Source organism: Girardinichthys multiradiatus, chromosome 20, assembly GCF_021462225.1.
Source record: "Girardinichthys multiradiatus isolate DD_20200921_A chromosome 20, DD_fGirMul_XY1, whole genome shotgun sequence".
Taxonomy (NCBI): domain Eukaryota; kingdom Metazoa; phylum Chordata; class Actinopteri; order Cyprinodontiformes; family Goodeidae; genus Girardinichthys; species Girardinichthys multiradiatus.
Genome location: NC_061812.1, coordinates 351,658 through 378,246, shown reverse-complemented (window position 1 = coordinate 378,246; position 26,589 = coordinate 351,658). Strand labels below are relative to the sequence as shown.

The following is a 26,589-nucleotide window of genomic DNA, read 5'->3' as shown; positions in this document are numbered from 1 at the left end:
CATGGTTGACCAGTAAATTTCAATTATTACCAATTTCTCTTCCCAGAAACGACACGACCTTTGGATTGTTACAAAAAACAAAGATGAAAAACTCTGTATTAATATTGTCTTGTGTTTTACCCACAGGAACAAAGTACAGAAATGTCCCCCTAACGTCATTCATTTGAAAAATGACCTTTACCTGAATGTAAAGGTCAATGTTTCCCATGACTGATGAACTTTGACCTCCTTGCACTGTTTATTTTTTGTTTGTTGGTATTTTGTTTCTTTTGCTTATATTTTTTAATTGCCCTGCTTCTCCTTAGGATGTGTGATGACTTTTATCTGTTTATTATAGAGACTGGGGGAGGAACTGATGACACACTGACGTTTCCAGCCGGATACAAACTCTGTGGCACCGCTTAGCTAACCACAGCAATTAAACTTCAGTCTTGATCCAACTCTGTCCGTCTGGACCTCATAGGCCGCCCGGAACCGGCAGCATGCAGGCGGAGTTCCGGCCACCCCGGAGGAGAACCCGGGTTTATGAGGACTACGAGGCTCCACTACCGTTAATCCGGAACCAGCAGGAGAGGAAGCATTACCGAGGAGAGCTGATCCACCAGCAGGTTCTGGTCTGCCATCCAGACCACATCCAGAGCATCTACAACCAGGTCTGAGTTGGTCCTGATCCAGTAAAACCGGGTCCGAGTTGGTTCTGATCCAGTAAAGTATAGGGTTAGGGTATTGTCTGCCTGCTTCACTGCTTTGAAACAGTGATTCCCAGATATTGGACCTGATCTTAACCATTGATGATGAATGATTCTTATTTCCTGCTGATTAAAAGCAGCTCAGCAGCTCCTAGCGCTGCAGGAACATCCTGAGAAACCAATCGGTCTCATCACATCCAAACCTTCTACTGATAATGAAGATTAAAGGTGAAGCAGGAGAACCCCTCTGGTTCTAACAGAACTATTCATGTTAGAATAAAGCACAGATCATTAAGGGATTTCTCCATCATCCTCCATGAAGTGACTGTAATCCAGTGGATCCATTTCATCCAGATTATGGATCTGTTGTCATCTCTGCTGATCAATAAATAAATAAGTGCAATAAGTCTGAGAGTTAAAGTCTCAGATGATATAAAATCATTTCTAGATGTGTGGAAAACTGCAGTCAGCCCATTTGGACCAGGATCTCCAGCCATCTTCAATCACATTGGACTCACAGTTGTCTTTAAAAACTGACCCAATATTATCTATAATATATTATTGTGATGAATTTAATGTTGACTGATATGTTTTCTGTTTATTTCTAACTCTGTAACAACTGTAAAATATTCCCTTCTGTAGATCTACACATCATAGAAGTGCCCAACCGTAAATCTGTTCTGGACTTTCAACAACTGTTTGGTTTCGTCCAATAAAGCTGTAGAACCTGGACACTTGTCCTCCTGATGTCCATTGAATTGTTGGACCAGATCTCCAGCCTGCCTTTCATCAGTATTAAGGCTGAAGTTACCATCTGTCACTAGATGATCAGTCTGATGCAAATCAGTAAACATTTATTAATATTATAGATTATTCTTCCAGGTTCAGAACCACTGCTGGTCCAAAGACCCGATTAATCTGACAGGACAGCAGAGTGACTTGTATCAGGACTGAACTGCACTTACTCTCCTTCACTGATTTGTCCACAAGGTGGCAGCAGCGTCACAACTGCAATAATGAGACTTCTAACATTTAAAGAAGCAAAAGGTGAACCAGAATAAAAGGCCTAGTTGGTTCTGTTCACCCGTTCCAGCAGGTACCGTTTATCCTGACTCTTGTTCTTTTTTCCTCCCTTCTTTTTGAAATGCGTCTCCTTTAGTCAGCAGAAATGTGGCGACCAGAAGCAGCTCTCTAATACATCTTCTCACCAGCATTCTGGACCTGGAAAATCTTGGACCAAAGTTTTCCTCTCCAGAACATCTCATCTTGTTAGATCTTCAGTAAACAGGATTTGCTCAACTTCACACATCAGTGATTTCTTGGTCTTCTTTGACTGACTAATCCTGCAGCATCTGACCAGCTATCTTCTGTTTGTAACCTTTGACCTTTGTGAGGCTGGCGATCATGGCTATATTTCCAGTTAGCTTGACATGTAGCTCCACCACCTTGTCACCTTGTTACTCATGTCTTGCATGAAGCGCTTGAAGAGCAGCCAGCGTGTCAGTAGCAGAAGGATTTTGAATGTTCTCCTTCGGATGGAGTGAGAGGAGGAATCTCTCTCCTACCGTCAGTGTTTTTTTTTCCTCCTTCACCGTTGTCCGTCTCTGATGCACAGTCTTCCCGATCGGATGACACAGAGGAATTCTCATTAGTTTTTAGTTTTCTTTCTTTCTTTCTGTTGTCCTTCCACATAATTAGCTGGAGGACTTGCGTTCTGAGGGTGGAAAGACCTTACAAATATCTGTAGAGGAACGCTACACCAGAACTTCTACAACCCGGGACTTCATGCTCGGACGTTCTGGGAGGAGGAAAGATTGTACAGGCAGTTTAATCTGCTGTTGTTCAGCATCTGTAGCTATGGTAACCCGGCAGGTTAGACCCCGGAGCAGCAAGTGGAGGTGGTCAACAATCCAGCATCCTGGTCTGCAGCAAGTTTGAACTGGTTTTTGCCCTGAGTATTGTCTCGCAGGCTAAATGGGATTGTCATTTCAGGGTTATTTTGGAAAAGGAGTTCTGTCCAGAGCCCGACCGAACCACAGCATCTCTGATCAATGGGAGCGTGAGTTTCCACCTGCACAATGACATCATCTTCAGTCCAGTCCGTGCTGCTCAGTGTTGTCACCTGACCCTGTTTTTGTTACAGAACACAAAGGATTGCTTCTACCTGTTGTCTCTCAGTCCAGGTAAGTGACATCACATCCTGTCTGCTTACACAGTGACATCACCTCCCGTTGGGATGATGTCACATGTTTGACCCTCACAGGTATGTAGAGCTGCTCAGGTGGGCGGAGGCGGATCTTTCCTCTCAGGGATTGGATGAAGAGGCTGTCAGTCAGACGCTGCTCGCTCTGACTGAGACAGTGGAGGATGTGAGGAGGGAGGAGGGAGGAGGAGAGGAGGCGGAGAAGGTGAATGGACCTAAAGAAGAGGTGCCAGGGGGAGGAGCCTGTGTCCAAATGAAGAGGCCGGGGGCGGAGTCAGAAGCACAGCCAGAGGCTAAGAGAAGTTGCAGGTAGAGTGGATCAATTCAGAACTCTGGTTCTGATGAAGAACCAAACTGAACCTGTTTTTTGTCAACATTCAGGCCCGCCCCACAGAACCTGAACCTTGAGTCTGGCTCAGAACTGGCCTCTGATTCCAGCTCAGACTCTGGCCCTGATCCAGCCTCTGACTCTGATCCTGGTTCTGGTCTTCTTGTTCCAAGTCCTGGTTATGTTCTGGTGGATTCTGGGAGTCAGGTGGGTCCTCACCTGAAACAGCTGCTGTTGTTTCTGAGCTGTTGTGATTTATTTGTTGTTGTTTCTTTGTTTACAGGAAGGAGGCGGAGTCAAGGAGGTGAGGCGGAGTCCTCTGGCTCTCACAGAGTACCTGCAGCTCAGCCTGGAGGAGGTAACACACCTGAGTCAGGACAGTTACTCTGGTTTCTTCTTACCTGCCTGTCTAGTTACCTGTCTGTTGACCTGTCTGATCTACAGGCCTTCTTCCTCGTCTACAGCCTCGGCGTCCTGTCTGTCTACCTGCAGCAGGTGAGTATGTCTCATCTGAATGTCTGATGCGTTGTTTCGAATGTGACTTCATCCTCTATGTCCTGTCCTCTGATTGGTCAGGAGCCCCTGTCTGTCGTTGAGGTGTGGAGGAAGTTCCGTTCGCTCCGTCCCAACTTTATCAGCTCGTATTGTGCATACCATCACTTCCGCAGCAAGGGGTGGGTCCCTAAAGGAGGAGGCGGGGCCAAGTACGGCGTTGATCTCAGTAAGACAAAAAGATCCAGTGAACTGTGACCTGTCAGTCAGTGTGCAGGTTAAAATGTGGAGCGTGCATCAGACTGGATCAGCAAATCAAACTGGTTACAGACCCTGAGAACAATCAGAACCAGTTTTAACCAGAATGTTTTTCAGTTCTCCCAGTGTTCTACTAGTTCTACTAGTCAGGTTTCTTCTCCCTTCTGGTTCTGTTTCAGTGCTCTACAGGAAGGGACCGCCTTTCTACCACGCCAGGTAACACACACACACCTTCCCCCTGTTGCTAGGTCACCTCTCTGTTTCCAGGTGAAGGTCAGACATATTCTACAGCAAAAGAGAACTTCGTTCTGTCTACCAGAACCATTCTGTTCTTGCAGCTCTGGGTTGGGGGTTCTTGCAGCTTGTTCTTGACGCAGAATCTGGACAGAACTTTTTTTATGAGTGGTTTCTGATAACGGTTATATACAAATACTACAGTAGGAATGACCTATAAGAACTTCCCAGATGTTCTGCACGTGAGTTCTTGTGAAGAATGAAAAGACAGAACTTTATGTTCTGTTAGAGTATGTTTTGGCCTTTAATCTGGGTCGGGGTCTTTACCTTTTCACTAACACATCCCTAACTTTAACTTCTCCTAGTCCAGCTCCTAGCATCTTCCCGTCTTCTCTTCGAAAGGAATGTTCTACAACCCCCATCTCTGTCCAGAACCAGTTGTCTTCTTGATGTTTGGGTCAACAAAGCTGTCTGCTGTTTCTCAGTTTGTCCCTGTCCTCTTCCCGTAGTTATTCGGTGGTTGTGGAGAGGACTGATGAAACATTGGGGGGCGCAGCACTGCGTCCATTTTCCTGGCGTTCTTTGGCGACTCTCAGCAGGATCACAGCCAGTGTCTCCAAGGTAACAGCTCCTCCTGTTGCTGCTACCTGATGCTGCTCTTCATCTCTTTGTGATAATGGACCCTGATTGGTTCTCAGGAGCTGATGTTGTGTTACATCATCTACCCAGCTGACCAGTCAGAGAATGACCTGGATTCACCTGTGTGCCTGAGCAGACTGAAGGTCCAGGTAACTACTTGTCGGAACACCGTGACCCATCACCATGGTTACAAACTGTAATAAACTACCAGCAAGCTCATATTTCTGGTTCAGTCCTGTTGAAGATCCCATTTTAACCATGGAGTCGCTGACTTTATTGAGTACTTCCCTCCTTTGCCAGAGGGAAGCAGGAGGCCATGCGTCCTCTAAGCTGCAGGAGTTTCATGTTCAGCTGATGTTGAGCTGTGTCTGAAGAAAGAGAGCCAGATGACTGAGCTAACAGACTCCAGAACCGTTGGCTAGTTCTTGTCTGTGAATCTCCAGCCATTGTTTGTTCCTCAATCTCTTGATCGGCGATCGTCCTAGCAGCTGCAGCTTGCTCCAGAGCCGGGGCTGCATGACTGTTTGCCAGAAGACGAGTCCTGTGGAGGGAGGGCAGCAGCACAGCGGAGAGCAAGGAGGATGGACCTGTAAGGTGTGCTCGTTAAATTTTCGGGCTAAGTCCACATTTTTCTCAGAAGTCCCAACTGCAGCTTTAAAGTGAAGCATGTGCAGTGCTCACACGAGCCCGCTGCTGAGATCTTGGAGACACACAATTGTGGCGTTGGTTAACCGTGACGCTGACTGACTGGGTAGCCATGAGTAGGGACACTGGGCTTTCACTTTCACCATAGATGTACAGGACTGTGCCACAGTTTTAGGCAGGTGTGATAAATGCTGTAAACAAATAATGCTTTGAGAAATATAAATGATGATTGATTATTTTTATCAATCTACAAAATGTTAAGTAAGTGAACCCAAACATAAAGCCAATGTCATGAAGAACTATCTTCAGCGTAAAGAAGAACAAGACTTACTGGAAATGATGGTTTGGCCCCACAGAGCCCTGATCTCAACATCATGGAGTGTCTGGGATGACATGAAGAGACAGAAGGATGTGAGGAAGCCTCCATCCACAGAAGATCTGTGGTTAGTTCTCCTACCAGCCGAGTTCCTTCACAAACTGTGTCCAGGTCTACCTAGAAGAACTGATGCTGTTTTGAAGGCAAAGGATGGTCACACCAAAGATGGATATGATTTAGATTTCTATTTTGTTCATTCACTGCATTTTGTTGATTGATGAAAATAAATGATTAATATTTCCATTTGTGAAAGATACTTTGTTTACAGCATTTTTTCACACCTGCCTAAAACTTTTGCACAGTACTGTATAACTACAACGCTCCCAAACATCGACACACCGACCCAACAAAATCTTACAGACTGGTTAGCAGGTGATGTGTTTAGTTTTAGGGTAGCTTGACTTGGCGTGGTGGCTAATTGCTAATCTAGTGCTGCTTGTTGACAGTCTAGTTCCTTATCGCCTCACTGTGTGATGGTGGAGTGGAAATGTGTAGCGCAGTGGCGAATGCAGTGAGGAGAGTAAGTACATCTGACTGTCATGGCTTCTTTAAACCCCGACCAAAATAGTCAATCCGACCAATCATGTCTTTCCCAATCTCCTCCCACATGGGCATGCAGAGACCCCCTTCTCCCTTTCTCTGCTCTTTTCTCTCCAATATAATCAAATGTTTGTGAAGGTGGGAAAAATGTTGGGATAAACACGCCGACTGACCCTTACGGACCGGTTAACATGGAAACTGACACTATGAACAGGTTACCATGGCAACTTGGTGGACACGGAGACCCATCAGTACACGTTGCTATGGTCACTACAGGACAGGTTACTATGGCAGCAAACTGAAGAGATCAGTGAGGTGCTGTAGTTTTTATCTCCAACCAGATTCTGACCTTAGAGGAGAACTTGGAACTCGAGGAACTTCTCTGTCAGCTGTCTGGATCACAGGTTTATATTGACAAGTGTCAGCCAAATACTGTAAAAACCACTCAATCACGTGATCAGTCGTGTGGAGAATTTATTCATCTTCTCTAATCATCATCAGTGCTCCTTGTAATGACCTGCAGGGCCTCCTGCTGGTGGAACTCCATACATCAGGGAGTTGGTTTTTTATTAAACATCAACCTGTATATGGATTGATTGATTGGTTGATTGATGAATTGAAGTCTATTTATAATGTTTTGTTTCTCTACAGGAACTGATTGTCAGCAGGTGGGTTTCCTCCCAAGAGCGAGCAGAGCAGGATGACATCTGATTGGCTGACAGGAGAGGCAGTTTGGTCTTTGGTTCGTTGGATGAAGAAAATGTGTTTCTGAGGACAAGAGTAGAGTGTGCAAAGGAGCTATTTCATGTAAAGGTGATGGGGATGATTCAGCAGAGGTCAGCATCAGAACTCTTCCTGATCTTCATGTCGGTGTGTTTGAATATGCCTCCTCTGAAGGTAACGCCTTCTAAAAACCCTCCTGATGATCACACCGCCATCAACCTGAGAACTTGTACCCAAACCAGGACCACATCCATATATGTTCTATTCTCACAGAACCTGTGTTCAGGAATCCAACTGGAGGAAATCAGTTCTCACCTGGTGGTTTCTTCAACAAAACACATAATGTTCTGTTTCCTCAATAAACCTCTGGATGCCTCAGCTGTGTAGCTGTCTGTACATGTGGTTACCATGGTTACAGCTGGTACTCTGTCAGTAAAAGGTTCAAGTTCATTATAAAAATGTTTAACATGTCTCATCATCTCTAAAAAGGAATAAAACCAGTTCAGCTTCAGTTTATGTCCTGTTGCCTTTGAGGTTAGAAATGACCTGAATTCGTAAAGTAAAAACGGAACCTTAAAAAGGGCCGATATTCTCCTACCAGAACTACACAGAGATGGTTCGAAGAAGTGAACCTCTTAATGTCTCACTTACAAACCTATATCTGAGTTATTGATCAATCTTAACTCTTTATAGAGACTCATAGCTGATATCAGGAAGTGAATTCAAATCTCGCATTATAGAAGTCTCGCGATAACTCAAGCGGTTGCCATTTAAAGCAGCAGTAGCGAGGCGCGATTCGCGCGAACCCCGGACAGAGGAGAGGAACTATTACTGGGATAAACGACAGCCGTTCACAGCCCACTGAGCTGCTCTACATCCAGGTAAACCTTCACCCTGCTGCCATTAAGAGCCACCGTCCTGCCGCGGAACATCCGCCGGGAGCGGAACCATGCTAGAGGCCTGCCTCGCTGTTTGTTAGCTGCTAGCTGCGGAGCCCTACAGCTTCTGATCTGGCTGAGCATGCGCGCAGCCCGGACGGAGCAGCACAACAGCCCGTGGCTGTTAACGGCTAACAGCTAGCTGGGGCAGATCATAGGGTGACTTCCAGATCAGAGTCCCGAGTCCTGATCTGGTCGGATCCCTTAAAAATGAACCCTCTCTGTCTGCTCATCCCGAACGTTTAAGCACTGGGATTCAGAACATCGAAAGTCTTGAAAGAACAGACAGAAAAGGTATCCAGTTAACGGTAGTTCATATCTTCCAGTTTGGTCCTGAAGCAGCACCAGTTTATGAGTCTGAGTGTTTAGATGAAGGTAAAAACATTAAACAGGAAGTTTACCAGCAGCCGCCCTCCAAAGTAGGCTCATTTCAAGTGCTTGCCTCCATGATCTGCTTCTTCCAGCCATGATTCATCTCACAGGACCATAGATAAGGGTTGGGGCATAGGAGCTCAGCTCATTCTTCACCACCACATACCTCCAAGCTCCGACCTGAAGCAGTTTATCTTTAGTCATGTCTGCGTTATTAAAGGGCTGATGGCTCAGTTCTCAGTAGAATCCCGTTAGGATGATCAGAGTCCAACAGAGGCTCAATAAGTCCACAGGTTTTAGCTTCCCTGAACTGCAGATTCATCCGAACAGGAAGTCCGAGATCTTCCTGTGTTACTTTCTCAAGTATAATTGGGTAAGTTGATTTAGATCCGGGAATTAGAAATGATCTTCCTCTTGGCTTCCAGTTTAGAAACCCGCCTGAATTCAGTGGCGGCATGTAATCCCCACAGTTTAATGAAAATCCCTCATTTATTATGCCAACACAACATGGACCACAGGTGTCCTGGACCCAGAGCAGAACCTCAGACTGAGCAGCAGAATATGTCATCAACCTGCACTTTAATTCTGATCCAGGATGTTCTAATCAGCTCATGGATCTGAAAGCAGTTTGGTTATAGATTATTGCTTCTCTCTAAATACTCATCCAGAAGTCATCTTTATTAAAACCTGAACTCTTGTTTTAATTTATTGCTGTTTCTTCTGATCAAAGTGCCCAGAGGAGTTTGATGAGAACTCATATGGTTCTGATTATTCAGCTAATTAAATATGATGAGTGTTTACAGCTGAAAATGGTGCAGCAGCTCGGCAGGTGTTACTGCTTCTTCCTGGTAATTCTGCTCTACCTGGACATGGGAACATAAAGCCTTTCTGTCCGAAAAACACCAAAGTTCAACATCTACTTCGTACACTGAAGGTATTGTGCGTGTTGGCAATCATCAGCACGCAAATGTTTGGTATCTGTCTGAACGCGTGGGAACGCTCGGCTCCGTTTCCCACGGATGAATACGCTCCACCCGCTGGGTACGTGGAGTCCGTCCGTTCTGGTAATCGTGTTTTGGATCAAGGAAAAGCGGTTGTCCTGTGTGTGGACAGAGGACGCCGCTGACACGTAATACATCCAAACGAGGACGTGTAATTTTTTCCTGCATGTTTCTCCTACTTTGTGGAGACGTACAAGTAAACCCCAGACCTGTAGCTCCACTGAAACATCAGGTAGGCATCGCTGTGCCACCTTCATCCCCTGATGCCTTTCCACCAGGAACACAAGGTCACATTAAGACAAACAGTTTGGCCAAATCACAAACATTCATCCTTCCTGCGATCTGCAACCACTCTACAGACCACCGTGACTCTGAAACAAAAAGAGACTAAATTATTTCAAACGGTAAATCACGTCCTTGGCATCCTTCGGAGGACACATAATCACACGGATCAGTTATATCTAAGCCTGAACTAATAGAGCATTTACTAACGGACTCAAATCTGGACCGTCTTTGCCTCACAGAAACATGGCTACGTCCCACAACTCCGTTATCTGTGTTTATTGTTCCTGGATATGAAACATATAGACGTGATAGAAGGAGAAGAGGGGTTTCATTTATTTGAAAGAGAAAGTAATGACATTTATATAAAAAACGATGTATTAGAATGTGTAGCATTTCTTGTGAAATGTCATTTGTTGTAATTGCTATCTATTGCACCCCAAACGCCACAAATACATTTTATTCAGAGTTATTTAAAATGTTTGAAGGAAAAGAGGTTGTACTTATGGGCGATTTTAATGTAAATTGGCTTGACAAATAATAAATCAACCAACCAGAATAACAAAAACTACTCAAACACTTATAGACCTTGTCTTTAAAAACAAACCAGAAAGAATAGGGAAAACATATAATTTAGTAACAGGATTATCAGACCATAGTTTCACACTAATTGCAAGAAAGTTAAATAAAAACAGATTTAGGGACCAAAATCAACCAAAAAAGAACCAAGAGATATCATTTATCTCAAAGAAGGATTTATCTCTATTGGAAAATGACATACAGCAAATTAACTGGAATAAAATAACAGAAAATCAATCATGTGAACAAGCCTGCAATGATCTAATATCAGCTATGAGAAATATTTTATTAAAGCATTTACCATGGTTTAATGCTGAACTCTGGGAATTAATAAAGAAAAGAGATGCAAAAAAGTTGTTCAAAACCAGATTAACAACTGATTATTTGATATATCGGAGTTAGAGAAATAAGGCCATAACATTGCTTAGAAAAACAAAGGCAAACTTTTTCCTCAACTTAATTAAAGATACAAAAGGAAATAGCAAATTGTTATGGAAAAATATTGATAAATTACTTAGAAAAAAGAAAAACAACAGCTATGACATACAGGTCAAAATAAATGACAATATTGAAAATGATACTGAAACCTTAGCAATATATTTTAATGAATATTTTATTAATTCTGTTGAGAAGCCGGCCCAGTTGTTCCCGACACATCACTCATTATTCTGTGATACATCCACCTTTAATCTGACACCTGTTAACAACGCAAAGGTGGAAAAGATTATTGGGCAACTTAATAATAGCAAAGCTAAAGACCTGCGTGGGTTGGATAGTGTGTTTCTAAAAACCCATTCAGAAAGTCCGATCCCAGTCCTGACAAAAATAATAAATTGGTCCATTAGAGATGGTATATTTCCTGATGCATTAAAATCTGGCGTTGTTATACCTGTATATAAGTCCGGAGACAAACGAGAGGTTACTAACTATCGGCCCATTACCATCCTCCCAACCATCTCCAAAGTCTACGGAAAGGTTGTGGCAGAGCAACTAATCCAACATCTTGAAACCAATGCTTATTTAAATCCTTTGCAATTTGGTTTTAGGAAAAAATATTCAACAGAGACTGATTGCTCCTACTTCCTTGAAGAAATGAAATCAAACCTAGACCAAGGAGGAGTAGTGGGAGCTGTCTTCCTAGACTTACGAAAGGCTTTTGATACTGTTTCCCACAGTATTTTATTAAGCAAACTATCAAACTATGGACTGTCCAACCAGACAATAAACTGGATAACATCACACCCGAGTGGCAGAAAACGATGTGTTCGAGTAAATCACACACTGTCCACCCTTAAAAATTGCACCATGGGAGTCCCACAGGGCTCTGTATTAGGGCCACTGTTTTTTAGTTTATACATCAACGATCTCCCCTTGGTATGTGACATCAACATCATCATGTATGCGGACGACACTGTTCTGTTCACTCATGGAAAAAATATAAGTGAAGTGGCTGAAAGATTAACGGGAATTAAAAAAAGTTTCTGCCTGGTTAAAAAGTTGTTGTCTCACCTTAAATGTAGAAAAGACTGCTGCAATATATTTTACAAATAGACATAAATCTTTAGATTATCCAGACATTTATTTAAATGGGAAAAAAATAATAAATGTTAACAGCTTCACTTATTTAGGTGTTACTCTGGATAAAACCTTGACTTTTAAAAATCATGTAAAACAATTTGTGCAACTCTTTCAAATTTACTCTGGCAAATTTTAGGTTCATCTGAGGATCCCTTAAAGGATTGAAGCATCACATATGTATTTAAATTCCATGATTTTTTCACGTATTCTGTATTGTGTGACTAGCTGGTCACAGGTATGCAAAACTGTCTTAAAGCCTCTTCAATCAACCTTCAAAAGTGCAATAAAAATTCCTGACAAGAAATGTAGACAGTATCACCACTGTCATATTCTTTCCAAATACAATTTTTAAAATTTTAACAAACTTTTTATGCAGGCAAACCTTTGCTTACTTTTTAAAATGATTCATGGTATTATTGCTCCTCCTCTATGAAGGTTTGTCACACTGAGCTCAGAAAAACAACTAGAGTAACAAGGGCGACCTCTAGAGGTGAGTGCAGCATTCCAAAATCTACCTTCTCTGTTGTTGCCATGACTCAGTGGAATACATTATAACATGTACAAGTTTCTCAATGTTTGCACGTTTGACAAAGAAATGGCTTTAATCAAGGCAGGTCTGCACTCATTAGTGATGAATGTGTTTAAATGAAAGTATAGTTGGTTTATTTGAAAGTATGTGAGAGTGTGAAAGTGTATGAACAAATAGGTATGTTTATTGTATAGGTGGAAGCGTGTGATAGAGAAATGATAAATCCCTGGAAGTCTTTAATAACTGGTGTAACTGAGGGCCGAGGTTTGTTACGATTGTATTGTATTAGTTTATGTTCACTGGTTCTCTTCTCTCATACATTTTCATTAAAAAAAACCAAAAAAAACCAGTTAGTTTTGATTAATATCAACCCTTTTAAGGGACTACAGGTGGAAATTAGCATCTTTTGCTATAACCTGGCACCATGCATATTTCCTGTTTTTAGGTACTGTCCCTGTACAAATTAAAAATCAATCAATCAAAATGTGACAGGATGGAAGAAGTGAGACTTCTTTGGTGCTTCAGGATTCAGCTGCTGAGGCAGAATAATCTTCTGTGTCTATAAAGGTGTGTGTCAGCTGACTGACTGATGGAGGTCGGTACTTGGACTGACCTATGAAACGTCTCAACTGCTCTGTGTGTGTGTGTGTGTGTGTGTGTGTGTGTGTGTGTAGCGACATGATGGCAGACGACCTGGACATCGAGGCGATGCTGGAGGCTCCGTACAGGAAGGTGAGACTCCTCCTTCCTCAGACACACCTTGCAGGACCACTTATCAGCCATCGGCTCCTCAGGTGTAAACTTCTGCAGGTGTGGAGTCGGGAGCTGATTCTGGTTCTGCTGCCACAGAGTGAAATTTATCAACAGCTGATGTTTTCTGTCTGTCAGGGGGACAGCAAGATCCAGAGCCCTGATGGACAGGAGGAGCACAGCAAGAGGTAACACCAGCTGTCCACCTGTGTGTCCAGATGTTTCTGCTAAGGAACAGACCTAGAACCAGTTTATTGGATTTAATGGAATAACAAGAGTTCTAATTAAAGTGATCCAGTGTCAACTGAGTCAGGTCCAGGTAGACTCTGAAACGGGTCTCTAACTATGAGTTGAAACTGAAGGAGCACTCCGATAGTTTCTGTTAAGCATGATGTCTAACAGAACTCAGTTAGGTTCTGCTGAGCTGCAGCTGAGCCACAGAACCATCTGCAGGTAACACATTTCAGGGTAACCTGCTGCATCAGTCAATCTAACCGTAATCTAGTTAGAACCACATTGTTCATTAACGCAAAGGTTCCTCTGGGTTCTGAGTAAATCCTGGCATGATGTCATATATTACCCCGATCTGATTGGCTGCCACCTGTCTGACAGGAAGAGACGCAGCCGGAGTCACAGCAGAGACAGGAAGCGCAGCCGCAGTCGGGAAAAGAAGAGAAGCCGGAGTCGTGATCGCAAACGCAGCCGCAGCCGAGACAGACGCAGGAGTCGCAGCCGGGAGCGCAGACGCAGCCGAGAGCGGGGAGGGCGCTACAAAGACCACCACAAGCAGTGAGTCACCGTCATGTTTGCAGTAATGTCTCCTAATGATCTAAATGGAAGTGATGATTGAAGACAGTGATGTCACTTCCTGGTTTATTTCATCATGGTTTCCTAAACGTGCTCATGAAGGAGAACAAACCTGCTCAGGATGTTCCTTTGGCTTCTGTTAAGAATAATGAGGTGACGTTAGAGCAAGCCGGAAGAAGAACAGAACCTGAGAACTAATCCAAGAAGATTTGTTGTCCGTCAGGAAATCCTCTCAAAACCTGTTCCTGATCAATGTCAGATGGTTCCTGATGTTTTATAGGTTCCTCAGCATCAGTCGATCCTTGTGAGCTGCAGCAGAAACCTGACTGACTGTTTGTGTTTCAGCCGCAGACGATCGAGGAGTAAGAGTCCAATCAAGAAGGAGAAAAGCCCTGCCAGGTGAGACTGGTGAATGGATGGGTGTCTCCTTGTTCACAGTCTGCTTAAACTCTGCTGTTGTTTTCTGCAGGCTGCCTTTAGATAACCTGACTCCAGAGGAGCGGGATGCTCGGACCGTGTTCTGCATGCAGCTTGCAGCCCGGATACGCCCACGGGACCTGGAGGAGTTCTTCTCTGCTGTGGGAAAGGTATGTCTGTCAGGTTGATGTCAGCTGGTCAGGAAACACATCACAGGGCTGCTGCCAAAGCTAAGGGTACTACTGGTGTCAGATCTTCAGAAGGCTGGATGGTTTCAGCACACTGCATCTACCTCCTGAACAGACCTACTGCTGTATTCACTGGCCCTCAGAAATCCAGGTGTTCCAGAAAGTTTCCATCCACCCTGAGCTTTGTTGGTGTACAGAACTAGAACAGTTTGATGGTAGGAGAACAGAGGGAGGGAATGTCTCTGAGACTCTGAAGGTACTGATCAGTTTCCTCTTTATAGTTAACATCTGCAGCAGGCAAACTCTGACCTCCTACCGTCCCATCGCTCCCACGCAGTGGGACAGCATCAAGTCCTGTAGAATTTGTGTGTATTGGGCTTCAGTTGACTGAGCGGTACAGGTGTTAGGTTACCATGGTCACGCATGCCTCGGCCCTTCCCCACAGGTTCGGGACGTGAGGATGATCTCTGACAGGAACTCGCGCAGGTCAAAGGGCATCGCCTACATTGAGTTTGTGGAAGCCAGCTCAGTTCCTCTGGCCATCGGCCTGACGGGACAACGGCTGCTGGGAGTTCCCATCATCGTTCAGGCCTCCCAGGTACTCGCATGTCACCTGTTCAGACACATGGGTGTTCACGTTAACGCAAGCCGACTTCAGAACCCCAGAAACGGACTACTGTGGCAGATTGAACAGGTGTGTGTGTGTGTGTGTGTGTGCGTGCAGGCAGAGAAGAACCGAGCTGCTGCTGCAGCTGCAGCCAACAACCTTCAGAAGGGGACGTTTGGACCAATGAGGCTGTATGTCGGCTCACTGCACTTCAATATCACTGAGGAGATGCTGCGAGGGATCTTCGAACCATTTGGACGGGTGGGACACACACACACACACACACACACACACACACAGTGATAAACACCTCCATCCAGATGGGAACCCCCTTTTATTTCTGATGGCTGGTTTCTTTTGGTCAGATTGAAAATATTCAGCTGATGATGGACAACGAGACGGGGAGATCTAAAGGCTACGGCTTCATCACTGTGAGTTTCTCCTTATCATCAATCAGTCCGATCAGTTTGTTTTCTCCTGATCGATAGAACATCAGAACCATGTGACAGGAGCCTGACTGTGTGACATCTTCAGCCTGTTAACATCAGCCACCAGTGGAGCAGGTGGAGTGCATCACAGATGTGTTTTCTGGTGTCAGTTTGCAGACGCAGAATGTGCTAAGAAAGCTCTGGAGCAGCTCAACGGCTTCGAGCTGGCGGGTCGGCCCATGAAGGTGGGTCATGTGACCGAGCGGACCGACGCCTCCATGGCTTCGTCCTTCCTGGACAACGATGAGCTAGAACGGTCAGGGGTCGACCTGGGAACCACAGGGAGACTGCAGCTGATGGCCCGGCTTGCTGAAGGTGAGGCCACGTCTCTTGTCACACCTGATGTGAATCTTGACAAGATCAGCTCTCACCTTGAACGTTCACCTATGTGTTTGTACAGGTACAGGTCTGCAGATCCCTCCTGCTGCTCAGCAGGCTCTACAGATGAGCGGAGCGATTGCTATTGGAGCGCTGGCTGCTGTGTCAGGTAACAAACCATCATCATCAGACAGTGACATCACCTCAGGTGGATAGGTCTCCATCCTGCAGCTCATACATAAAACGTTAATCTGTGAAAATATGCCGACGTCGGTTCAGGTGATCTGCAGGCGTTTTGATCAGGGTGAGTTTATTTGTGTGGAACATTTCAGTAACAAGACACCTCAAGTAGCTTCACATGAATAAAACGTAAGAGAAGAAAAATACATGGAGGAAAGTCCAGAGCAGAGGCAAGTAATAAAAAGATGGACCACAGAATAAAATGAATTAGTTTAAATAGAATAAAGAATCAAAGCAACTCTAAACTAATTGGTTTTAACCTTCATTTAAAAGAACCCAGAGATTCAGCATCTCTGCAGGTTTCTGGAAGTTTGTTCCAGTTTAGTGGAGCAGAAGAACTGAATGCTGCTTCTCCATGTTTGGTTCTGAGGATGCAGAGTAGGGCTGACACGATTCCTCAAATACCTCGCGTACCTCGATGGATTTGGCACATCATAACAGCGCATCCTCGATGCTGCAACACCTCCGCAGGAAACATCCGCTGCATACATCCAGCTCACCTGCAGGTTTATTTTCCCTTTGAATCGGATCGTTGGAGCCGCTTCTGACATGTTTTATACGTACAAGGAAAGACATGTTGGCTAACGTCATGTACTCGCTGGTTAAGAAGAGTAACGACATTATTCGCTGTCTGGCAAGAAGAAAGAACATGAAGCACTGCTGCTAGTAGTACTGAAGTAGTATTGAAGATAAAAGCACAGCGAGTTTGAGCTAAAAACCCTTTATTTGTTGATGTGCTTCAGCCTCATTTATGAGATATTTATTGCTGGTTAGTTATTAGTATGGTTTTCCTTTTTTATGGCTGGCACCAAACTTCTGCTTTGGAAGCCGTCATTTGTCTTTATTTTCTATTAGTATTTTTTTACAGCTTGCCGTCAAAATGTAATTTTTGCAAACACTGGACCAACATAATAATAATATAGTCTTAATTAAAACATGAATAAACGTTAAACGCTATTTACAATAACTCAACAAAATTCTGTTCTTTGTAGCCAAATTTCTAAACTCACCTAATTGCTAACATTACAAAGATTTACAAAGATCACATTTACTTTTATAATCTGTAAAAACTCTATGCAAGATTTAGATTGTTTTGTAATGCTAAAATACTTTTATTTAATGCAACTTTGAACCTCACATTTATACATAAAAAAATCAAGTAATTGAAGATTAAAATGCATTTATCACTTATGAACTTTTACTGCAGTAGCGTCATCAGTCGAGGTAAAATTCAATAAATGTACAAGTTTTATCATACTTTAAACTTAAAGTGTCTGTAAAAGGCAGCCAGTGTTTACTAATATGCCTCAATATTTTTTAAGTTAATGTGAAATGTTTTATTTCTTATCTGTTTTTGCACTTTAGAACAAGATTTTGTCATATTTTAGACTTGAAACTAAAAGGTGATGTTTGAATCTTGTTGCATTTTAAGTAATAAATGTTATTTCAAAATGAATTAAATTTTTACTTCATTTTCTATTTCATATATTTCTACTATCTAAAGTTGCTACAGCAAAACAGAATTTTTATTCGATTACTCAATCGTCAGAATTATCGATAGAATACTCGATTACTAAAATAATTGTTTACAACAGACCTAATGCAGAGTAGACTGGAACCAGAAGACCCGACTGGTCTGGAAGGTTGATACAACATCAATAGATCTTTAATGTATTTTGCAGCTTAGACATTCAGTGACTTAGAAACTAACAGAAGTATTTTAAAGTCTCTTCTCTGAGGTCCAGGGACCCAGTGGAAGGACTTTAGAACTGGGCTGATGTTCTCTGCTTTCTAGGTTCTAGTGAGGACTAGGCAGCAGCTCCTGGATCAGCTGCAGCTGTCTGATGGAGCTTTTAGGCAGACCTGTGGAGAACCTGTTGCAGTGATCAGTTCACTAAAGATGAACGCATGGATGAGTTTCTCCAGATCCTGCTGAGACATTAGTCCTTTAATCCTGGAGATGCTCTTCAGGTGATAGAAGGCCGACCTTGTTACTGTCTTTATGTTGTCCTGGAGGTTCTGGTCTGAGTCCATCACTACACCCAGATTTCAGCCCTGGTCCGTGGTTTCTAGCTTTAGAAACTGAAGCGGTGTTCTGACTCCTGATCGCTCCTCCTTTGGTCCAAAAATAATGCCTTCAGTCTAACCAACGTTTGAATGGGTTCATAGTCATCTGGTGACGTTGTAATGTAGGGCTGTGTTTTTTGCGTAATTATGGTAACTCTAATATTTTTTGTTTATTATGATCTGAGCTGGGGGGAGCTTGCAAATATTCAATAGGAGGGGTCCCAGGATGGAACCTTGGGGAACCCCACATGTGATTTTTGTTAGCTGTGATGTAAAGTTACCTATTGTTCCTGTCCTTCAAGTAAGACTCAAACCAGCCAAGTGCTGTACCAGAAAGCCCGGCCCAGTTCTCCAGGTGCACCAGTAATATACCATGGTCAACGGTGTCGATCATGGCCCAATAATACCAGAACTGTGGTTCTGCCGAAGTCCGCATTTATGCAGATGTCACTGAACATCTTGATAAGATTGGTCTGGATGCTGTGGTGAGCAGGAAGTCTGGCTGGAGGACATCAAGGCACCTGGTCGTTGTTAGGAAGGTATTTAACTGTTGAAACGGTAATCTGCAGGCGGCCAGATCAGGTGATCTGCAAGTGTTTTACCTGTCAAGGTGTCTCCTCTGATTTTTTTACCTGTTTGTTTTCCAGCTGCCATGAATCCAAGTCTCAACATGAACATGAACACTCCAGCTATGAATCTTCCGTCTCAGCCGCTCGCCACTCACTGCTTCCAGCTGTCCAACATGTTCAACCCCAACAGGTGAGCTCACACACCTGATGATCACCTCTGTAGCCTTATGGTTCTCTGTGTCTGCTATATGTATTACACATAATGTGAACATTGCTGAGCATGTATTGATGATCTGAGGGTTCTTGTCATCTTCCTAAATGGCCGCCATCATTATTGTTCTGCATGGGGTGGCAGGAGAAGCAGAGAGGAGAGACGCTGCTGTCTGGATGGTGAAGCTCCAAAGTTTGCCTGAAGAACATTTTGGGGTTTATGAGGAAGTTCTTGTCTCATTTATGGCAATAAGGAGGACCAGGACATTAATGTCCAGAACGGTGAAGTTAGTTTTAGGTTGGATGTTGGATCTTCGTGCTCCATGGATTCAGCGGGTCTTCCTCCAGTTTGATCCGATGCAGACAGTCTGATTACAGGCAGCTGCTCTCTGCCTGCTCCCTCCTCCTGCAGATGCTGGTTCTCTGAAGAACCGTCAATAGATGTCAGAACCAAACCCGCTGTTTCATGGTGGTTTGTGCGTTTGATCAGCTGGTTTATGACGTTATTAACTACAGCGCCCCCTACCTGCATGTCATTCAGAAAGCTGATGTGTCCTTGTTCTTTTCTTTCAGCCTTCAGGCTGGTTTATGATTAGTAAATAGTTCAATTATATTTGGGTTTGACCCGCTCCGGCCATTGTGGTCCTTAATATTATTGTAGTCGCTCTTGAGTTTTATTATCTTCTCCCTGAACGACCTCTTGGAAAACCTTCTCATTCCTCCTGGTCCCATCAGTGGTCAGCAGTCTGTTCACGTCACATGTGGTGGAGTGGAGCTGGGCTAAGTGGCGCCAGTGGAAAAGTCATATAATGTCCGTCCGGTCCTTTTTCTGCAATAAAGGAATGAGTTAAACATGGTGGACCACATGTTGCAGAGAAGGTTTGTGACCGAGGTCAGACCAAGGAGGATTGGTGCCGGTCATAAGCACAGCTGTTACCACTCTGTAACATAAGGAACAAATATATCTGATCTAAAGCTTTTGAACTGGACCTGAGGATTTGTTTAAGCTTTATACCAACAGTAAGCTACGTCCAGAGTCTGGAGGAGGTTCTTCTCCTCAGCCTTTTAGGAAGCTGAAGTTATGAGTCAGGACAGCTCAAACACTGAAACACAACCTGTGGTTTCTACAGTGTTGGTCCAGTCTGACCCGGACTCACCGTCACTGACCTGTTGCTGTGAATGGTTTCAGCTCAGAGCTGACAGGAAGTGATGACGATGAACCCTGAACACTGTGTTCCAGCTGGGTGTGTGTGTGTGACAGTGTGTGTGTTGTGTTTCAGTGAGAACGCTCCAGGCTGGGAGCTCGACATCCAGCACGATGTCATTGAAGAGTGCAACAAACACGGAGGAGTCGTCCACATCTACGTTGACAAGAACTCACCTGAGGTACACCTCTGCCCTCTGACCCGTATCGGCTTTGTCTCATAAATATTGGCCATAGTGTTGATGACAGGTTGACCTTGGAAACCAACAGCAGTCTGTTGGTTTGTCATAAAAGAAGCGGTAAAGTTTACGTTCAGTTATTTTAGAACAACCTTTTTAATGTACAAGATAATAATCAATAACAATACATAATAATGGTAATAGGCGGCTGACGGGTACCGTGAGGCCAACGTGCTGCGGCCCGAGTTGTGGCAGAGACAAAAACTCGGGCCTGGGAGGAGTTCGATGAGGCCATGGAGAAGGACTACCGGTTGGCCCCGAAGCGATTCTGGCAAACCGTCCGGCGCCTCAGGAGGGGGAAGCAGTGCTTCACCAACACTGTTTATAGTGTGAGGGGGGGACTGCTGACCTCGACTGAGGACATTATCAGGCGGTGGAAGGAGTACTTCGAGGATCTCCTCAATCCTGCCATCACGCATTCCCTGGTGGAAACAGAGGCTGGGGACTCGGGGTTGGACTCTTTCATCACCCAGGCTGAAGTCACCGAGGTGGTTAAAAAGCTCCGTGGTGGCAGGGCTTCGGGGGTGGATGAGATCCGCCCTGTGTACCTCAAGTCTCTGGATGTTGTAGGGCTGTCATGGTTGACACGCCTCTTCAACATCGCGTGGCGGTCGGGGACAGTGCCTTTGGATTGGCAGACTGGGGTGGTGGTCCCCCTTTATAAGAAGGGTGACCGGAGGGTGTGTTCCAACTACAGGGGGATCACACTCCTCAGCCTCCCTGGTAAGGCCTACACCAGGGTATTGGAGAGGAGAGTCCGACCGATAGTCGAATCTCGGCTTCAGGAGGAACAGTGTGGTTTTCGTCCCGGCCGTGGAACACTGGACCAGCTCTATACCCTCTACAGGGTACTCGAGGGTTCATGGGAGTTTGTCAACCGGTTCACATGTGTTTTGTGGACCTGGAGAAAGCATTCGACTGTGTCCCTCGTGATGCCCTGTGGGGGGTGCTCCAGGAGTATGGAGTCGGGGGCCCTTTATTAGGGGCCATCCGGTCCCTGTACGAGCGGAGCAGGAGTTTGGTCTGCATTGCCGGCACTAAGTCGGACCTGTTCCCAGTGCATGTTGGACTCCAGCAGGGCTGCCCTTTGTCACCGGTCCTGTTCATAACTTTTATGGACAGGATTTCTAGGTGCAGCCAAGGGCCAAAGGGGGTCTGGTTTGGGGACCAGTGGATTTTGTCTCTTCTTTTTGCAGATGACGTGGTCCTGCTGGCCCCCTCTAGCCAAGACCTACAGCATGCACTGGGGCGGTTCTCAGCCGAGTGTGAAGCGGCTGGGATGAGGATCAGCTCCTCCAAGTCCGAGGCCATGGTTCTCGACCGGAAAAGGGTGGCTTGTCCTCTTCAGGTTGGAGGGGAGTTCCTGCCTCAAGTGGAGGAGTTTAAGTATCTCGGGGTCTTGTTCACGAGTGAAGGAAGAATGGAGCAGGAGATCGACAGACGGATCGGTGCGGCTGCCACAGTAATGGGGGCGCTGTGCCGGTCCGTTGTGGTGAAGAGAGAGCTGAGCCGAAAAGCAAAGCTCTCGATTTACCGGTCGGTCTACGTTCCTACCCTCACCTATGGACATGAAGTTTGGGTCATGACCGAAAGAACAAGATCCCGGATACAAGCGGCTGAAATGAGCTTCCTCCGTAGGGTGGCCGGGCACTCCCTTAGAGATAGGGTGAGGAGCTCGGAGTAGAGCTGCTGCTCCTCCTCATTGAGAGGAGCCAGTTGAGGTGGCTCGGGCATCTAGACTGGATGCCTCCTGGACGCCTTCCTCAGGAGGTGTTCCAGGTACGTCCCACCGGGAGGAGGCCCAGGGGACGGCCCAGGACACGCTGGAGGGACTATGTCTCTCAGCTGGCCTGGGAACGCCTTGGGCTCCCCCTGGAGGAGCTGGAGGAGGTGTCTGGGGAGAGGGACGTCTGGGCGTCTCTGCTGAGTCTGCTGCCCCCGCGACCCGGTCCTGGATAAGCGGTAGACGACGAGTACGAATAATGATAATAAATAATAATGACAAAGTAAGTATTGGTCTCATTTACTGAACCCAGCTTGGTAGTAATGAGGGAAATCGTGTTTATTAATCTTGGTCACGGTGTCAACATAAAATGTTTCTGTTTGTGTATTTTATGAAAAAGGCAACGGCATCAAATTCATCTTTGCAGTATTATGTTTATATTCATTAACTATCTAATGTTAAACGGATGAGCCTTGTGCTCCTTAGCCTCTCAATACCACAGCAGAACCAGAACAGAACTGTCATCGGCGATGACACAGTTCTCCGATCCGGATCATCTCTTTAGTCCCCTGAAAACTGTCAGGCCCAAATCGGACCCATTCAGAGTTTTACGTCCTGTCAGAACCAGGCGTAGTGATACATTGTGTTAGTGTTGAGGATTTTTGACCTCTTACGTCTTTCAGGGGAATGTTTATGTGAAGTGCCCGTCCATCCCGTCTGCCATGGCTGCTGTTAACGCTCTGCACGGGAGATACTTTGGAGGTAAGATTTGCTGTCACATGACTGCTGCGGACCAATCAGAGAGAAGCTCTGACTAATCTGATCTCACCTGTGTTTTTAGGTAAAATGATCACGGCGGCGTACGTCCCCCTGCCTACTTACCACAGCCTGTTCCCAGAGTCTGTCACTGCCACGCAGCTGCTGGTTCCACCCCTGAGGCGGTGATCAACAACACTGCCTTCTGATTGGGCACTGGACATTAGATCCCGCCCTCTTTTTTAAATCCTAAGCTCCCATTGGACCAGTTATACTACAGCAGAGGGTGCTCTGTGTTGATTTTTTTTTTTTTTTTTTTTTTTTTTGGACATAAACAACTGGCTCTCCTCCTATTGGCTGCTTCCAAACACTGGTCACATGATCATGTAATGCAACACCATCTACTTCCTGATTCCTTAGTTTCATTGGTGTGAACTCCATGTGACCCCACCCCTCCAACTATTAGCTCTGTGAGCTTTGTGGGGGCATAGCAACAAGAAGCTGTCAGCTGATTGGTTGGCCTGAAGCTGTTTAATATTTAAGTGTTTTTCTAAAGCAAATTTGATTTTGTAAAGTTATTGATTAAAAATTATTTTCATGTCGCTCTGAAATATCGCAGCTTGTTTTTCTGGCTCTCGATTGGCTGGAAGCTGGTTACCTGGCGACACCATGAGCTGTAAGCTGTCTGAGCAGCAGATCAACTCTATGAACAGCTTCACAATGAAACATCTGGGGGGGGGGGGGTTAAACTTGCTGATCCATTTCAAGTCACATCAACTTCATGTTAAAAACAGCTTGACTGAAAGACTCGACCAGCTGGAGGAGCTGTAGATGTTTGGTCTCCAGAACGAAACAGAATTTTGAGCAGGATGTAAAATTTCCAGCTGAATCTTCTTACCACAGTGGATCAGGATGATCACTGAACAGAACTGCTCCTCTGACATAAGAAATGGTGTCTGGGTCCTCCCAGTCGGGACAGGTCCAACACCTGGCCGTCCAGGTGATGTGCTGATGTACCTTAAACAGACATTTAATTTCTGAGGGAAACGCATGATCTGATCAGAACCTCCACTTCAATGTGGATGGACCAGAATGAGACAGAAAATTATTTGTCCGAGATGGGAACTCTGCAGCAGCTGGAGGAAGAACCAAATATGGCTGCTGCTTCATTTCATACCTCAATAGCGGACCTATTAGCTTAGGAAATCACAAAGCTATTCTGGCTTGATAGTCAGCTGGTACAAACTGGCATCAGAACCATAATTAATGAGAATAGCCGTAAGTACAAAGTTTTCAGACAATATACAGTTCAATAAAAGTTTAAGCTTTTTTCTTTACCCTTTTTCCCCATAATTCACTGAGATGCAAGAACCAGCTGCTACACCATGTTAAGTAGAGCTACATCTCAAAAAGTTAGAACATTGTGGAAAAAGTTTGAAGTTTTGTGTCTCTTATTTCGGAAAGTAAAACTCATGTAGACTCATTTTTGGTTTTTTTTTTGGTTTTTTTGTAATTTTGATGATTATGGATCACAGAGAATAAAAACCCAACATTCAGTGTTTCAGAAAAATCATGTTAGACTGCTGTCCAGAAGACAACCAAGAGCCCCTTTTCCACTGAAAGCCTCAGTATTTGTTTTACCTGGGAAATAACAGGAATCATGGGGAATTCTGTACTTTCTGTTTCCATTGCTCAGGAAGGCCACGGCCCATTTCTTTAAATCAGGCTAATGACGTCTGGGGAGGTTGCAAGAAAAGCTGCAATACACCTTCAGTCCAGCAGATGGCATTACTCCTTGACTGTTTAAAAGACTGTTAGCTAATAAATCTTTTTTTCTTTCAACTGAAGAACTTATTTTTATTTTATTATCATCAGGTAAACACATATAAGACAACTACAGAAAATGTTTTTAGTAAAAAGTTTGTTAGAATAAAAAAAACTGATGGTCAGTCCAGATTATCATCATAAGCAAATATTTGTATAAAGTAGAAGATGCGTAGACAGTGAAGCAGACGATGGAAGGATACAAGGATGAAGAGGACCACTGAGCTTCTGGGAAACTGCATCCAAACCTGGAACTGTGGTCTCTCCTGCTGCAGAGTATTCTGCAAAAAACTATTGAATATAATAAATAGTTCACACTCCACTAAGTTAGGTTTACATGAAAAGACAGTCTTAGGGAAATGCATATTTTGTTTGTACAAGGAAAATTTAAAGAGCTCTGATCAGCGGTACTGCATTATTATCTGTCAGAACTGTGGTGAAACAGTTAATAATTAATGCCAACAACAACTTAAAATGCCCCAAATTTCCAGGGAAAAATATTCCATTTTATTTTCTGGTACTTGCGATTATTCACCACATTCCTACTAAACCCTTGATATTCACTTTTAGCCGCCACAAACGGATAACAGGTAGTGGGAAATCCCAGCGCCGGGCGAGATCAGGCAGTGGTTAGTGGGTAAGTCCCAGTCCAGCCACCTGGTTAGCTTAGCTTTACTTTAGTTTATCTTAGTTTAGCTTAATTTAGCTTAGCTTAGGTTAGCTTTAGTTTAGTTTAGCTTAGCTTAGGTTAGCTTTAGTTTAGCTTAGCTTCTTCGTTTACCTTAATTTAGATTTAGTTTAGCTTAGTTTATCTTAACTTAGCTTAGTTTAGCTTAGCAGCCAGACCAGCCTGTAAGCAGAGCTCTGCTGCTCTGAAAAATCCAAAATAACATTTGAGTGTAGGCTCATTCTGGATGAACTGACTGTACAGATGAAGTTTTGAGGTCTACTTTCTTGCTTAAACACATCTTAAAATTACTTTTTGTGACAAATTAATGGTATAAAAAAAATTCATTTGTTTAGTAATCTGCCATTAATGAAGCTGCTTGTGCCAAGCCTCACACACAACCTTTAATCTTTTAACAAATCCTGGAGAAAGCTGAAAAGACCATCTTCAGAGTTGGATCATTTACCTGTGAAAGTAAAGCCCCAGGAAAGTGAAATTACCCGGGGGAAATTTGTATCGATACGAGACCTGGGCTTTACAAAGCCTGCGGCTTTCTACAGGCATTGGAAAAGACGTTATTGAGAGGATGGTCAAGCAAAATCCATTTAAGACTTAGGAGGAGCTTCACAAGGAGTGGACCGAGCCTGGAGTAAGTGCATCCAGAACCACTATGCACAGACATATCCTACACATTGGCTACGAGCATCTTACCTGGGCTGAGTAGAAACTGAACCAGACTGTTACTCAGTGGTCCAAAGTCCTCTTTTCAGATTAAAGTAAATACAGCATTTCATTTGGAAATCAAGGTTCCAAACTCTGGAGGAAGAGTGGAGAGCCCCAGAATCCACAATGCTTATGGTCCAGTGTGAAGTTTCCACTGTTAGTAATAGTTTGGGGTGTCATGACATCTGCTGGCTCTGGTCCACTGGGTTTTCAGAAGTCTACAGTCAACGCAGCCATCTACCAGGACATTTTAGTTCACTTCATGCTTCCTTCTGCTGACCAGCTTTATGGAGATGCTGATTTCATTTTCCAGCCCACACTGCCAGAAGCTGGTCCAATGACCATGGTGATACTATGCTTGATTGACCAGCAAACTGGGCTGACCA

General features: G+C 44.4%; 2 protein-coding genes across 6 annotated transcripts; both read left to right on the top strand.

Moving 5' to 3' along the window:
* Nucleotides 1–344: 344 nt before the first annotated feature.
* Nucleotides 345–7,638, top strand: tsen2 (TSEN2 tRNA splicing endonuclease subunit). 3 transcript variants are annotated; one of them, XM_047346898.1, is made up of 12 exons: nt 352–653; nt 2,682–2,748; nt 2,833–2,872; nt 2,953–3,201; nt 3,274–3,427; nt 3,504–3,578; nt 3,665–3,715; nt 3,797–3,941; nt 4,150–4,186; nt 4,714–4,825; nt 4,903–4,992; nt 7,056–7,638. In XM_047346898.1, the coding sequence occupies exons 1-12, from the start codon at nt 483–485 to the stop codon at nt 7,113–7,115; spliced, it is 1,251 nt and encodes a 416-aa protein (XP_047202854.1). In that variant the 5' UTR covers nt 352–482; the 3' UTR covers nt 7,116–7,638. The 3 variants fall into 3 exon arrangements, with proteins under 3 accessions (XP_047202857.1, XP_047202856.1, XP_047202854.1); XM_047346900.1 differs by lacking the exon at nt 4,903–4,992 and having other exon boundaries at nt 346–653; XM_047346901.1 differs by lacking the exons at nt 4,714–4,825; nt 4,903–4,992 and having other exon boundaries at nt 345–653; nt 3,797–3,894.
* Nucleotides 7,639–7,854: 216 nt separating this feature from the next.
* LOC124856472 (RNA-binding protein 39-like) lies at nt 7,855–24,836 on the top strand. 3 transcript variants are annotated; one of them, XM_047346895.1, is made up of 15 exons: nt 7,855–8,008; nt 13,081–13,138; nt 13,295–13,344; nt 13,769–13,945; nt 14,309–14,362; nt 14,433–14,550; nt 15,014–15,166; nt 15,293–15,436; nt 15,541–15,606; nt 15,774–15,978; nt 16,064–16,150; nt 18,936–19,047; nt 20,348–20,453; nt 22,917–22,995; nt 23,075–24,836. In XM_047346895.1, the coding sequence occupies exons 2-15, from the start codon at nt 13,085–13,087 to the stop codon at nt 23,176–23,178; spliced, it is 1,509 nt and encodes a 502-aa protein (XP_047202851.1). In that variant the 5' UTR covers nt 7,855–8,008; nt 13,081–13,084; the 3' UTR covers nt 23,179–24,836. The 3 variants fall into 3 exon arrangements, with proteins under 3 accessions (XP_047202851.1, XP_047202853.1, XP_047202852.1); XM_047346897.1 differs by lacking the exon at nt 7,855–8,008 and adding an exon at nt 12,349–12,367; XM_047346896.1 differs by lacking the exon at nt 7,855–8,008 and adding an exon at nt 12,893–12,973.
* Nucleotides 24,837–26,589: the final 1,753 nt, after the last annotated feature.